The 15,059-nt window shown below is 37.4% G+C and overlaps 1 protein-coding gene across 1 annotated transcript in view; it reads right to left on the reverse strand.

Annotated features, from left to right (window-relative positions):
- znf827 (zinc finger protein 827) overlaps nucleotides 1-15,059 on the reverse strand; it is a 138,783-nt gene that overhangs the window by 13,767 nt on the left and 109,957 nt on the right. The window contains exons 11-16 of the mRNA XM_072580594.1: nucleotides 15,000-15,057; nucleotides 8,438-8,532; nucleotides 5,939-6,076; nucleotides 5,612-5,783; nucleotides 5,308-5,474; nucleotides 3,063-3,302 (exon numbers count right to left, since the gene is read on the reverse strand). Of these exons, the coding sequence (XP_072436695.1) occupies nucleotides 3,063-3,302; nucleotides 5,308-5,474; nucleotides 5,612-5,783; nucleotides 5,939-6,076; nucleotides 8,438-8,532; nucleotides 15,000-15,057 (870 nt within the window). The remainder of the gene's footprint in view (nucleotides 1-3,062; nucleotides 3,303-5,307; nucleotides 5,475-5,611; nucleotides 5,784-5,938; nucleotides 6,077-8,437; nucleotides 8,533-14,999; nucleotides 15,058-15,059) is intronic.

Below are 15,059 nucleotides of genomic sequence, written 5' to 3' on the forward strand. Positions count from 1 at the left end.
CTCAGATGTTCCTTTATGAATTTATTCATCCATGGAGTTCCACTAGTGTTTAGCTTGTTCTTTGCCTTTGGTGGAAAACGTATTTACTAAACTTTGTTGAAAATAGTTTTAAAGGTTTCCCATTGTTGCTCCATACTGTTATTTGCCAATTTAGTTGCCCATTTTATTTTTTCAAATTCAATGCTTGACCTCTCAATGTTAGCTGTCCCAGTAATATCAGGGTTGTTTAAATAGTAATCATGAGAATTCTCATTGTTTATTAACTAAATTCTGTATTTTTTCTGCATACTCCTTCCATCTTACTATATTCACCATTTACACCACTTTGGATCACAGAGTCATAGAACTGTACAGCACGGAAACAGACCCTTCGGTCCAACTCGTTCATGCCCATTAGATACCCTAAATTAATCTAATCCCATTTACCAGCATTTGACCCATATCTCTCTAAACCCTTCCTATTCATATACCCATCCAAATGCCTTTTAAATGCTGTGATTGTACCAGCCTCCACCACAGCCTCTGGTAGCTCATTGCATACACCTACCACGCTGTGCATGAAAAGGCTGTCCCTTTTAAATCTTTCCTCTCTCAACTCAAACCTATGCCCTCTGGTTTTGGATTCCCCTACCCTGGCAAAAAGACTTTGGCTATTCGTCCTATGATTTCATAAGCCTCTATAAAGGTCACCTCTCAGCATCCTACAGACTCAAGGACAAAATTCTACCTTCCTTGCTGCTGCCATAACTCTGGTGGAATGCAACATAGCCTTTTTGATTGGCATCTCATGCAATGCCGATACAGTTACAGAAGAATCTACCAAATACAAGATGCAGCAATACCCCAAAGCTCCTTCAACAACAGTTCCAAACTCTCAACTCTAACATTCAGGAGGAGAATATTAGTAAACACACATCAGAACACCACCATCTGCAAATTTTCCTCTAAGTCACACAACATCCTGACTTACTATCCTGAATTTCTGCTAGATCAAAATCCTGGAACTCCTTACCACACCAGCTGGTCTGCAGTGGCACAAGGTGCTGGTGAGCAAGGGCAATTAGAGATTAGCAACAAACATTAACCTTGTCAGTGACATTAATATCTCTTGAAAGAAGTTTAAAAAGTTTGCACTGAAATGATCTGATCATGAATATGGATGAAGCAAACAGAAATCCAAAGACTACAAAAGTATCCATAGTACAAGGACATCTTGTGATGTTCAGGGAGATTTATGCTGACATATCATCTGTTTTTAGATGGTTGAGGCAAACCAAATTTTGAAAGATTTACTTTAGGACCTAAACATTCTATTGCAATAACAGTAACACCTGCATGTAACCTGATCATTATTGATTATATCTATTCTACATTAGTCTATTTTGTTGTCCCAAAGTACATGAGGCAACACAAAATCTGAATCAGAAGAGCACCACAATATTGGGAGGAAACCAGTTCGCAGGAAATGTACATTTAAGGAAGTGATAAATAAGGAGATATTAGTAAAACAAAGTAGATTTTTCACTTGTTTAGCAGTTTATTGTATCCCTTAGAATTATCCCAATATACTTTGTGTACAATGGATTGCTTTTAAGTGCAGTCACTATTATGACTATATTTACCTACAATCATACTCCACAAATTGAAAAGAGATTACAAACAATTAACATTTTTTTGTTGAGATTGATTGACAGTTCACCTTGAAAAATTAGATTTAACACATTTAGTGGAAAGGTAGTTGTACCATGAAAATGTTTTGCTGAATCCTTTGCCAAATAAGTTTATTTTGTCAATGAAATCCAAACTTGTGGGAAAACTACTTTTCATTTCTTGTAAGTGTGAAATACTACAGATACTAGAAATCTAAAATAAAAACAAAAAAATGTGAGAAACTCAGTAGGTACAGGAGCATCTGCATTTTTCTCTCCAGAGTTAATGCTTCAAGTCCGGTATGACTACTTCAAAACTGCCCGCTTCAGTTCTGAAGAGTAATATTGCACTCGAAATATTAACTCTGTTTCCCACTCCATAGATATTACCAGACCCATATTTTGTCTTTTTATTTTGTCTCTGCTTGAAGGTTGACTGTGAAAAAAAACCTCACTGTTTTATCAAAACATTTTGCTGTTCATTTCACGATGCAAACATTACAATTTTAAAAAAAAGGATTCATTGACCCCTTGTGGACCAATTATAACAAAGCATTGAGGAGCTTGGGCAGCTTGGTGTATCTTTTGACTGCTAATAGTTAGCAATAAGTTTAAAATTGCTTAAAATTTAAGCTGTACATAAATAGTCAAGTATTTTTGACCTTGGGGTTTTAGTCAGAAAGTTGAGTGACTCAACACAGCAAATAACAGAAAAAGAAAAATGCAAGAATGAAAAAAAACTATTTAATGTGGGTAATTTATGTCATGCACAGCATATATATGATTGAAGATTTGAGGTCAAGGGAGATTCGGTCTGTTTATGGAAAATGCTGTCCAGGAATGTGAACACTGGAGTATAGTGTAAGGCTCAAACCCTCTTTTTTTTATTCAAGTTGAAATCATTTCTATACTGAAATCTAAATTTTAATACTTTAGCAGAATGAAAACATTTAACACAACGTATGGAATTATTGGGTTCCCGATATGCAGAAAAGTCTGTAATTTTGACATCTGCAGTAAGTAGAAATTACAGTTCTATACTGTACAACACACTGCATTCATTGGCAATCATTTTCTTAATTTACCATTGAACTCAAGATATCTGCACATCTTGCATTCATGCTTGGAAGTCTCTATTTTCTTTATAAACTTACTAAAAGACAACCTCTAAACATAGCTATTTTTACACCACTTTGGCTTGTCATGCATTGGTACAGTCTCACATTTTAATATTCAGTTGTACAACACGAGTTGTCAGGCCTATGAATAAGAAGTACTTCCTTACTGACTTAACTTGGAGTTTAAAATGCTAAAGAGGCTCAATACAGAAAGGGAAAAAAGAATGTAACCACCTGGATGCATCGGAGGTAAAAATCTTAAATTGGATTCTTGAGCCAATAAATACTTCCTCACCTTTCTCAGATTTCTCTTCAGCAGCTGATGTAGATGATCCACCGAATGCTATTGGAGAGTTAAAGGAAGTGATTTGCTCTTCTTTGGTGAAGTCAGAATTTAGGGTTTCAGATTCAGTAACAGAATCACAAAGTGCTGAAGATGAAGATAATGAGGACGACGACGATGATGAGAAAAAAGTTGGAGCTGCCTTTGATTCACTGGTGGGGCTAAGACAAGAGGGCACTGAAACTTTCTCACCTATAGAAATGGCAAATACAATGAAGTTAAGACTCAAAATGTTTGTCATAAGCTGAGATATGTATTTTAATCACAATGTAACCAGATGCAAAACTGATAGCCTAGTTGACAAAAAAAAGTTTATTTTTCTGCTATGACTTTGGCAGAAGACAAGGTTAGTCCAAGAGAGATGGTGTAAATATCTGAAAATGACCATTCACAATATTTCTCTAGGATTTTGCTGGACTCTCATCTAAATTACACTGGAAGTTTGGAGCACTCCTTCAGAATTTCCAGCAATTTTCCTTTTAATTCAATTTTGTTTGAAAGACAAAACTTGCCTTACATTTGGCTTAAATTGATTTTTTTTTTAAAAAAAGAAAAACTAACCTGTTCGCAGAACATGAATGTCACCAGCAAGCCCAGTTTTTGCTGCCCATCTCTAAATACCTTGAAGAATCCTGAGGGGGAGGGATTGAAGTGCCTTCATCAAAACTGTAGCTCATATGGTGTAAGTATACGCACAGCACTGTTAAAGAGCAAGGTTTAGGCTTTTGACCCAGCTATAGCAGAAAAATGGTGACATATTTCTAATCTAAGATGTTTGTGGCTTGGACAGGAACTTGCAGATGAGGTGTTCCCATGTGCCTGCTATCCTTGCTCTTCTATATGGTAGAGACCGAGGGTTTGGAAGGTGCCAGCACAGAAAGCCTTGCCAGTCACTGCAGTGAATCTTTCAATGCTATTGCTGCATGCAGCTGGTGGTCAGGGTCTCAAAAGGGGCTTCCTTTTCCTGGACGGCTTTGAGCTTCTTTGGTCTTATTGAACTTTCACCCAGCCAGATCAATAACCTTTGCTTTAGCTAGTGAGTTCAGCTATATTTTAATATCACATGGAGTGATTCAAATTGGCTGAACACAGATATCTGCAATGTTGGGAGCTCACCACAAAGCCAAGATGAATCATCCATTCAGTGCTTCAGGCTGAAGATCGTTGCAAATGCTTCAGCCTTGCTTTGTGCATTTACACATTGAGCTCCCTCATCTTTGGAGGACAGGATGTTTTTCAATGACTGGTTGTGACAGCATTTCACAGTTTTGGTCAGATACATTATTCACAGGATCACGTAGTTTTGTAAATTGCACGTCCTTTGCTGGAGCTTCACCAGGTTCATACCTCATTTTAACCACTGTCCCTGCCGATGTGCTGTTTCTTCTCTCCTCATTCAATCTGGAATGATTTTCTCATTTGATGATTGCAGTAGAGTGAAGGATTTGCTTAAGGGTCATAAGATTGTGGGTGAACACAATTCGGCTGCTGCTGGTCCACAGCATTTTTGGATGCCCAGATTTATTCCGAATCTATCTCATTTAGCACAGTGGAAACATAATATAATAAGTATATTGGTCACTTGCACCAATGCTGCCGTCATGGCCAAATATATGAGGTGACAGGTGGATCACTGAGGGCAAGGTCAAGAAAGGTTATTTTCTCTTAATGATTTTCTCACCAGCTGCTAAAGATTTCATCTGACAGATAATTCCTTCAAAGAGGAAGCTCAGCCAATAGTGGTCCTAACAAGCCACTGCATTGAAGTCTCTCACCCAGAGTACACTCTGAGCCCTTACCAACTCCTCAGTGCATTTTCCAAGTGATATCCAACATTAAGGAGTATTGAGTATCAGCTAATGGAAGGCAACTAGTAGTAATTAGAAGATTTCCTTTCCCATACTTGGATCTGATGCTGAGATTACATGAGGTCTAAAGTCATTGTTAAGGACTGACGGATACTCCCTCTGGACAGTGCCCCTGCTGGTGGGTCAGGTCAAAAGGAGTTGGGGGCATTGACTGGAAACAATGAAGCAAAAACTTAAGGAATTTTTTTTATGATTGATTTTACTTACGAGGCTATAATGTTACTGGAGTGAAATGAAATTTAAATATGATTCCCAGAAGGTAAGTTAAAATGCATACAAGCAAACCCCTCTGCTTCCCACCCAGTAATAAAGTTTGATGTCTTGGTTACCTGCATGTGCTGCATCCACATGTGTTTTCATTTCAGTTTCGTCCATGCAAGAAAAGTTACATGTGCCACAGCACAATGAAAACATCCACTGCTCCTTATCTACATGCAATGACATGTGGCTGACAAACTGCAGGTTTACCTCTGTCTCAAATCCACAAACATGGCAGCTAGATAGAAAATTAAATAATGTTAAAAAAGTGTTGTTTCTTACACATGCAATATTTTAAGTGAAGTAACACTGGTTCAAGCATGATGTTGAACTGAGGTGAATTAACTAGCTGCAGAGGAAAAGGAACAGAATTACCTATAGTAATATAGGCTCTTCTTGCAATCACCACTCTTGGAGGTTACAGCAGTAGCAATGTCCTCAGAATCACCACTCACTAACTTCACCGAATGGATTGTCAAATGCTGGTTCAAGTTTGCTCGACACTTGGCAGCATAGGAACACAGATGACACTTGTATCTTCGTTCTTCTACAAAAATAACAATTTTAAATGGTTAGCTTTCAAACACTCTTACATTTAATGATATAGCCTTTTAACGCTTCAGGAGTGTTGTTCCAAGTCCAGTTTATAATTTAATTTGAAAAGCTAACAAACACAGCACTTTATTCATAACATCTCCTTACCTGTGTGCAAAGAAAGGTGTCGAGACAGTGTCTGCTGCCGGCCAAAAACCTTCCCACAAATTTTACAGGGAAAAAGCTGCTCACAAAATTTCCACGGTGGGGTTATAGTCCCTGACTCGACAGTTAATTTTCCTGCTTCTGCAAATGGACAATAGTTCTTATGTAGTCTTTACTTCATAGGCATAACAGTGTTTTAATTATGTTTAGAGTGATACCTGGTTCAGAGAGTTAGCTTTCTATAAAAGGTAACTGCTAAATTGATTTCCGAATAATTTTAGCCTTTAAGCTCTTTCATCTCAACATCTATACTACACTTTTAGTTAGGAAACTGATTGAGAAGACTAAAAGTGCTACTAACCTTGCTGCCAGCTTTATTCTGCAATTGGGATGTATAACGTGACAGAACCAGAAAGTTCTATTCACACTGGCACTTCTCCACCTCAACAAGTTTTAAAATGGATAAAGTTTTATATATTTTACATGCAAACTTTCCTTCAAAGATTGTGTTTTGTCTCTCCGTTAAGAATTTTTGCAGTTTCTCTCAATAGTTATAAAATCAAATAATTAGCATAAAATTAATGCTTTTGTGCAGGAGGGTAGATTTGGAATATTGATCCAGGATCTGCAAAACTTACAATATAGCTCCTTTAACATCGCAAGAAATCTCAAGGTATTTCAATAAAAACTCTAATCAACAAACTTTGACAAAAAGCCACATAAGACATGATAGATGTTATAAAATTTGATGTAAAGATGGATTTTACAGAACACCTTAAAAGGAGTGAGATGGCAAAGCAGCGAGGCTCAGAGAGGGAATTTCACAACTTGGCCCTAGGCAACTGAAGGAACAGACACCAGTGGTGAAGCAATTAGAATAGGTGTGGGAGAAATAGAGTTCACAGGGATTGTAAAATGGGGATTACAAAGAAAGGGGGTAGGGAGAGGCAAGGGAGAGACCATGGCAAGGTTTAAAATAGGCCAAAATTAATTTTTAAATTGCAGCAGCGCCAGACCTGCAACCAACGCAAAACAGCAATCACAGTAGTGAAAGGTTAATGTGACTTGGTGGGAGTTAACATATGGTTGACAGAGTGAGCTCAAGTTTATGTAGGGAAGATGAATAGAAGCCAAAGGAGCATTGGATAGTTAAACTTGGCAACGTTTTGAAAATGGAATTAAACAAAATTACGGAGTGAATTTGAGGTTGAAAGTTCATCTCAGGGTCAAATATGGCATTAAGATTGCCAATACTTAGATTCAATGTTAAATGGCTGACAGAAGCCTACACCTATATCGCATATCAATGGGAATATGGCTCTCATCAGTCTGCAGACACTACTAACCACAGGCAATTTGCACAATCATATTTCATATAGCGGCCATTTGGTAGGAGCACAACATATGGAATAAATAACAGATGAATAAAGTTAAATACCATTAACATTCTCATGCAATGAAACAAAAACTGCCCAGTCCTTGTAAAGTTTGAGTGTTTTGTTAAGAATGCTGCTTTCTCCCCTCCCCTCCTGAAGTTAATTGACATTGACTGGGTACAGGTCTGTACATGACAAGTGCAATGTAGAATCACATTCAACTATTACCAAGTATTGTGAGAACTTTTCTGCATTAATTCAAGACTTTTTTAAACAGATGTGCTCTTAACCATGAAACATGTTAACTTTAGAAACATGGTTACACTGGCAATTTGATCAGTAGCCAGTATTCCCAAAGCTATGCAAGGCTCATGTAAAGTTAGAAATTAAAACAATATAAAAACACTCAGATGACAAAATATTTTCAACGAACATGCCAAAGTGATTTGCACCTGCATACATTAATCACTCAAGACGCATAGTGAAGTACCTATGCAGACGAATTTACGGGATGAATGGACTACTTTCTGCTCATTACCTTCTAGTTTCATGCCTAAATTATTTTTGCTTTTTACTGGATAAACAATTTCAATCAATGCCATATACCTAACACTGCTGGTTCTTACTAAGACTACCAGCTTTAAACAAGTATATGTTTTTGAAAGTGAGCAAAGGCATTCAATCCTTTGAAGTTTAACTTTCTAATGCTCTAAAACTCTCAACACAGAATCTACTGGAAGGAGGCACGATCACCATCTTCAGCGATGACAGAATTAACCCATCTGTGTGGTTATTTAATGGACTACTGTGTGCTCAAAAAAGGCTAAACGCTATTAGTTTGTTTTGTTGGGGAAAATAACTAATCCCGTGCTGCAGCCAGGAGTTGTATTCGAAGAGAGAATGGATTGAAGAAAAATTAGTATCACAGCCATTTTTCTGATCTCACTGCCTTTAAATATCAAGATTGATGAATTTACACTTGTCCTGCAATTAATTATTCAGCTACCAAAAAATGTACAAAACATGCAATTTTGAAAAATTATTTGACCAAAATAAGTCAGTACACACTTTATTTCTTCAAATCTTAAAACCACAGCCAAAATACAAAACTATAAGCATCACATACCATGTGATGCTGGTCCCACATGGAGGTCAGATAAAGGATCTCTCAATTTTGAAGTAAACGGTGATTGTCTAAAGACATCTTCAGAACCAGAACAGCTGCACCAAAAGAGAATGAAAATAATTCAATAAGTGTTTCTGAAGTTATCCAACATCATCTGATACACTTAGATAAACACACAAAAAAATGTTGCTTTTGAAACAGCAATGAAATTATTAGTTATATTTTCTGTGAAACTTTGGGTATAGCAACTTAGATGATTTTTTTTCTGGGATCTCAATTAATCTAGTCCCAGCAAAATTATGAATTTATTTCATCTACAGTTTGTTGGCATTAACTAGTGAACCCCTACAAGTAAATTCAACAGAGATTCTTATGTTATTCTTTGCTTTAACCTCCCCCTCTTCAAAGTATATTTTTGCAGATTTACTATCTGTCTTTACTTTTAACAGCAATGACTCTTACTTGGCTGGATTTCACAGGCACCTTTACACATTAGTTCTGTCATTAGTTGGTTAATTGGCCATCTGGTACACAAACATTGACAGTTTTCCTATCCTTAGCAGTGAGCTCTGCACACAATCACACCTTAAAACTGATGTTCCTGGGGAGCAATCAAAAGGCAGGTCTGTTTTTATATTCCCTGTGCTAGGTCATGAAATTGCCTGAGATGATCTTGGCACCTCTGGTCTATGGGAATCAGCTTGCATATTGTCGACATTCAACAAGTTCTAAAACACCCATTATGGCCATAACTAAATATTTGCAAAATAAAACAGAAGTGAAAGTGAAAATGAAAGCCTGATCTAGGAAGGCACTGAATTACCATGATAAGTTTGATGCTGAGCAAAGTCAAGTTTATCAAATATTCCATTTAGGTACTTTACCAGATTGCAAATCAAATCTAAGTGGGCATAGGGCAATCTTGAAAACTTAATTTGTTTGTACAAAGGGAAACCTTCTGGGAGAACAGAAATGGATTCAACTGGTGCTTGGTTGGGTGCTCATGTCACATCACTTGTTTTCCATCTGATTCTCTGTGGGTCACACATCAGCTCTAGTCAAGAATTTGGGCAGTTGATGTTATCCGAGGCCTCCATCATACAATCCTGAAACACTGAGGCAGTGCACAGGAGTGACTGAATGATTAAATATTTAAACTTTTTTTGTAGAAAATATCCAAGAATAACAGAAGAAACTGTGTCTTTAATATTACCCACTTACCAACCCATGTGATACTTCACTAAGCCATTATGCATTGCACTCCTACCTGTTGACTGAAGCTTGTTTAAAGCAAAACCCATTTACAAGAAACAAAAACAGAAATTGCTGGAAAAAAACTCAGCAGGTTTGACAGCATCTGTGGAGAGAAAGCAGAGTTAACGTTTCAGGTCCAGTGACCCTCCTTCCCTTATAAGGGATTACCTCATTTTCCGTGTAAAAGCATCATAACCTCGTTAATTTATATTCGAATCAAATGAATGCTACTTTTCTCAAATGTAGCGCTGCTAATACAATCACTCTCCCATAATATTAAATTAGCAGATTGTTAGAGTGAAATAGATGCAACTTATATAAAAGGAATACATAATTATACAGCGTTAATCTACTTTACAGTTCTTAATTATCTACTTTACCTCCAGGATAAGAATCAGTTTGCCCTGTAAACCAGGTAATCTGAAACAATTTACAAAAAATCACTGTGGCATTGATTCAACTGAATACGTAATTAGTGAATACGCATCAACACTGCAGGAAGTGGTGCCATACTGCATGTGATACAGCAGTAGGAGCTCTGTTGATTCTCAAGATATGCATTTAGAATTTTCCTGTAATGGTGATCTTCAAGAAAAAGAACGCAAAGTAGCTTTTCCCCATTCATCAATTTGTGATTTGTAATTCTGTGAGATAAACACAGTTATGCAACATGGTGACTGCTTTGTTTGCTACAAAGTCAGTACTTAGCGACACTCCAGGAACTGGAAACACACTCAGAGCAATGACCAAAATAAACAAATGACTAATCAAAAGGTAACTGGATTAGTGATCAATAGGAGTATTACACTGGCTCAGGATCAGTCTGCAAAAGTCAATTTAGAGTCAATAACTGTGAAGCCATACGTCCTTTTTGATACAGGTGTCATCAAAAGCTTTGTGGGTGGGCCAACTAAAATTCATGTGCTACAGATTGCAGTAATATGGGGCTGAATGTGATGATGACACAAGCTGCAACGTTGCAGTATTGTTCAGTATTTCCTACAAAGGAATCTCTAACCCCTCTTTTCCAAAAAATTCTTGTAAAGCAAACATCATCAATGCAATGATTACCAAACTTCCCATCATGAATTTGAAGGCCACAGATGCCCAATTCAAATTCAAGCCTTTGACAGAGAATGGAATTTGTTTCCTGGACCCATACATCATTTCATTAATTTATTTAAATCAGTCAGAACATGGAACTGTACAGCACAGGAACGGGCCCTTTAACCCACGATGTCAAATTAAACTAATCCCTTCTGCCTACCCTTTTTATTCATATCCCTCATACCCTGCATATTCATGTGCATATCTAAAAGTCTCTTAAACACCTCTACCATATCTACCTTTGGCACTACTCCTGGCAGCATGTTCCACACTCTTGCCCATCTAAGTTAAAAAAAAACCAGGCTCCTCGCATCTCCTTTGAACTTTCCCCTGTTCAGCTTAAATGCATGCCCTCTAGTTTTAGACATTTCAACTCTGGGCAAAGATTCTAACCATCAACCAATCTACGCATCTCATAACTTTATAGACTTCTATCAAATCTCCCCTCAGCCCCAGAGAAAGCAACCCAAGTTTTTCTAGCCTCTCCTTATAGTTCATACTCTCTAATCCAAACAGCATCCTGCTAAACCTCTTCTGCACCCTCCACATCTTTCCTGTAATGTGGCGACCAGAATTGAATGCAATACTTGCCTAACCAAAGTCTTATAAAGTTGCAACATAACATTCTGACTCTTGCACTCAATTTCCAACCAATACAGATGAGCATGCAATATACCCTCTTTACCACCCTGTTCAGAGTTCTGCCATGAACTACATACTCTTCCTTAACATTTGATCTCCCAACGTGCAGCACCTTGCATTTATACGCAGTAAACTCCATCAGCCATTTCTCCACCCATATCTGCAACTGACCTATATCCCACTGTATTCTTTGACAATCTTCTACAGTATTCACAACTCCACCAATCTTTTATCATCTGCAAACTTACTAATCCAATCAATCTATATTTTCATCCGAGTCATTTATATAAATCATAAACATCAGAGGTCCTAGTATGGATCCCTGCTGAACAGCCAGAAAAACAGCTTTCTACCACCACCACTGACTTCTATGGGCAAGCCAATTCTGAATCAAGATGGCCAAGACACCTTGGATCCCATGCATCTTCTTGATGAGCCGATCACGAGACCCTTTATAAAGAGCCTTACCAAATTCCATGTAAGCAAGTTCATAAGACATGACCTGCCCTGCATGTAGCCATCTGACCATCCCTAATTAGGGCATGCTTTTCCAAATGCATGTAAATCCTACCCTAAGAATCTTCTTCAATAGCTTCAATCGCTGAGACACATCGACCTATAATTATTTCCTCGATTATCTCTATTTCCCTTCTTGAAGAGAGGAACAACATTAGTTACTCATCAGTCCTCCGGGTCCTCTCCAGTTGCTGGAGAAGTTACAACGAACTTAATCAAAACCACAGCAATCTCCTCTCTTCCTTTTATCAATAACCTGGGGTGAATTACATCGGGCCTTAGGAACTTATCCATTTTAATGTTCTTCAAGAGACCCCAACACACTTCTGTCTTGACCTCAAAATGCTGTAGTATATTAGCATGCTGCACACAAATCTCACTATTGTCCATATCTTTCTTCTGGGTGAATACTGATGCAAAGTACTCCCTTCCCAGTCCCTCCCCCTTCCACAAACCACTCCCAGCCACCTACCGCATTCATTCCTCCCACTGACCAACCAGGTTGTGCCCTCTGTCTGTCTTCACCTATCCCCACTTCACCACCCTGTCCCTGCCACCCCCTTTTTCTGCAGTTCCCCTTATACCCACCCCCAAAGAAGGGTTACACCCAAAACATCCACTTCTCCACTTCCTGATGCTGCCCAGATTATCCTAGATCCAATAGTGTTGCTGACAGAATAGCTCACAGAATCAAATTACATTTCTAATTGCATTTATAAGCAACAACACTAGATCCATCATCACACACATCAGTTGAATTCATGTGCTGGCAGGAAATTAGGATAATATTTTCAGATCATCTGTCCTTGACTTGCATTAGTGCAGAAAAGCTTACTGAAGAAGCAGAAGTCTATACACAAATGGTATGATTGGATGTCTCCAGACCTGAGCTTCTCCAGAACTTTTGTTTTTGTTATGTTTAGACACAGTACTGCTTAGCTTCGACATAGGGCAAAAAAAATCAAGTTATTCACCCAAGAGAAAAAAACCTGATGCCCACAGAGGGTATTTAAGGATTGTAGTGAGCCAAATGCATATGAAATCATACACTGGACGGTGTGATGTTGAGGAGGACTAAAGGAACCACATCTTAGACAATACTCCAGTAGCATTGAGAACATAATAGCTCAAAGTCCAAGAGTGAAAATGTGAAAGATCACTGTGAAAACCAACAAACATAGAGATAATGTGCAAGATACTCATGCGCCTACTTTGATGAGTCAAGAGCACCTTGTGATAATGCTTGATCTCAGAAAAGGATTAAATTTTACCAGGTCCAGGCATATTAATAAACCACCTATATATTTTAGGGACTCAAATGATGGATGGAGGTCTAACTTTAGGTAGTGCTCATAGCAATTCTGTTATGTGCATTAATTTTTATTGTGTAATGTTCTACTTGAGAAAAAAGGGGAAATTTTGTTAATTTACTTCAATGGAATATGTAAAGAGTGATGCCATACAGCAAGTGACTTCATATAGGAGTTGCATATACTTGATTCCCTAAGATACTCATGCAAAGTTTTCCTGTAAGTATTTAAGGTTTACAATGCTGTATAAAAAAGAACCCAAAGTGCTTGTTACTATTCATAAGTGTGTGATTGATTTGCATGAAGAACTCAGGAACACAACAAAAACATTCTTAGATTGGTGGTACACCTAATCTTCAATAAAATTATTGAGCATTAAAATGCCTCCGAGTTTGCAATTCCAATCTTTGCAAAAAGTTCATTTAATAGTTAACCCTTGATATTTCTTTTCAAAATTTCTACAAGAGGGTCATTTAACTAGAATCATTGGATTTTACAACTGTAATCCTTGAGCCTGAATGTGAAACACACTCTCAACATCACCTAGGTGTTGCTGTGACAGCACAAAATTCTTCCCTTCAACTAAATTTAAATGTAAAATTATGTTGGTAGAGGCCTAAAACTCAACTCTTCTCTCTGAAATTCAAGTTAGCCACAATTTGCATAAACATTGTCTGATCTATTCTTGCCACTCGTTAATAATGAAAAAAATGTTGCATTGATTGTACACATACACCATAAACAATAAGTGCTAGTTTAATATCAGTGAGCATTACAACATCCAACTTATTATCGAGGAAAGCTTTGAAAATTAAGCCAGGTTTACTTAACTGTAACAAACCAGAGTCTGAAGTTTTATTCTCTTACAAGTACAGGTGCATCTGTGTGTTGTTGACATTTTTTTTAAATATGACTGCAAAGGGGTTTATGGTTGTTGAGGGAGTATTCATAAGCACTTTGAGCTTGCTCTTTGCCAGAAATCTCAGGTAGCTGTGATCTACTTCAACAGCTACTCTCAAAAATTAATTAAGATCAATCAAAAAGTGACAAAAAAAATTATCTCTGATTTCTATCCCGAGGAGAAAGGCTAAAGAGATTGTTGCAATGAATTTAGAATAATCATCACTCTGAAGAATCCGGTCACTAAAACTTCCAATTTCCAATCTACCTTATTTGATAATTCATAACCATTGAAGGGGACCATTTCAGCATCAATATTGTTTATTTCACTTTGTAAACTTTGAATTGAATTAATCCTTAAGAAAAATCAGATGATCAATTAATAGTCATCATTCCACAAAACAGACGTTTTGCTTGGAAATTCTATGCTTTCGTTATGGCCAGAGTTTTGGTAAAGAGTTAACACCAAGCAACAATATCAAAGCCACATCCCATTTTCCTTTAATGTTACATTTAAGATAAAACTAATAAACCAATTTCAACAAAATGATGTACAAGATCTTAGAATAAACGTGACCCACGACATCCATCTTCAAAAACAAAACCTCCTTGGTATCCTCCATCTTTCTCAAGAGTAAACTAGCAAACCACAGCCAATGTCTTTATTGAGCTCAAACTTTCATGCAAAAATATTGCGAGGCCACTTATATGCTATTGATTTACCTACAGACAGAAATGGACTCTTTTGCTGAATAGGCAAGAAGCCAAATCGAAGGCCCATTTCATCATTCAGATAATTACACTGAAATTGAAACAAAAATGATGATACTTACCTGTTACTACCCAACTCTGATGAGTCTTTTCCTTGTTCTTGTGCTTTGCTTACTTTTGCT

The sequence above is a fragment of the Chiloscyllium punctatum genome, chromosome 1, assembly GCF_047496795.1.
Source record: "Chiloscyllium punctatum isolate Juve2018m chromosome 1, sChiPun1.3, whole genome shotgun sequence".
Taxonomy (NCBI): Eukaryota; Metazoa; Chordata; class Chondrichthyes; order Orectolobiformes; family Hemiscylliidae; genus Chiloscyllium; species Chiloscyllium punctatum.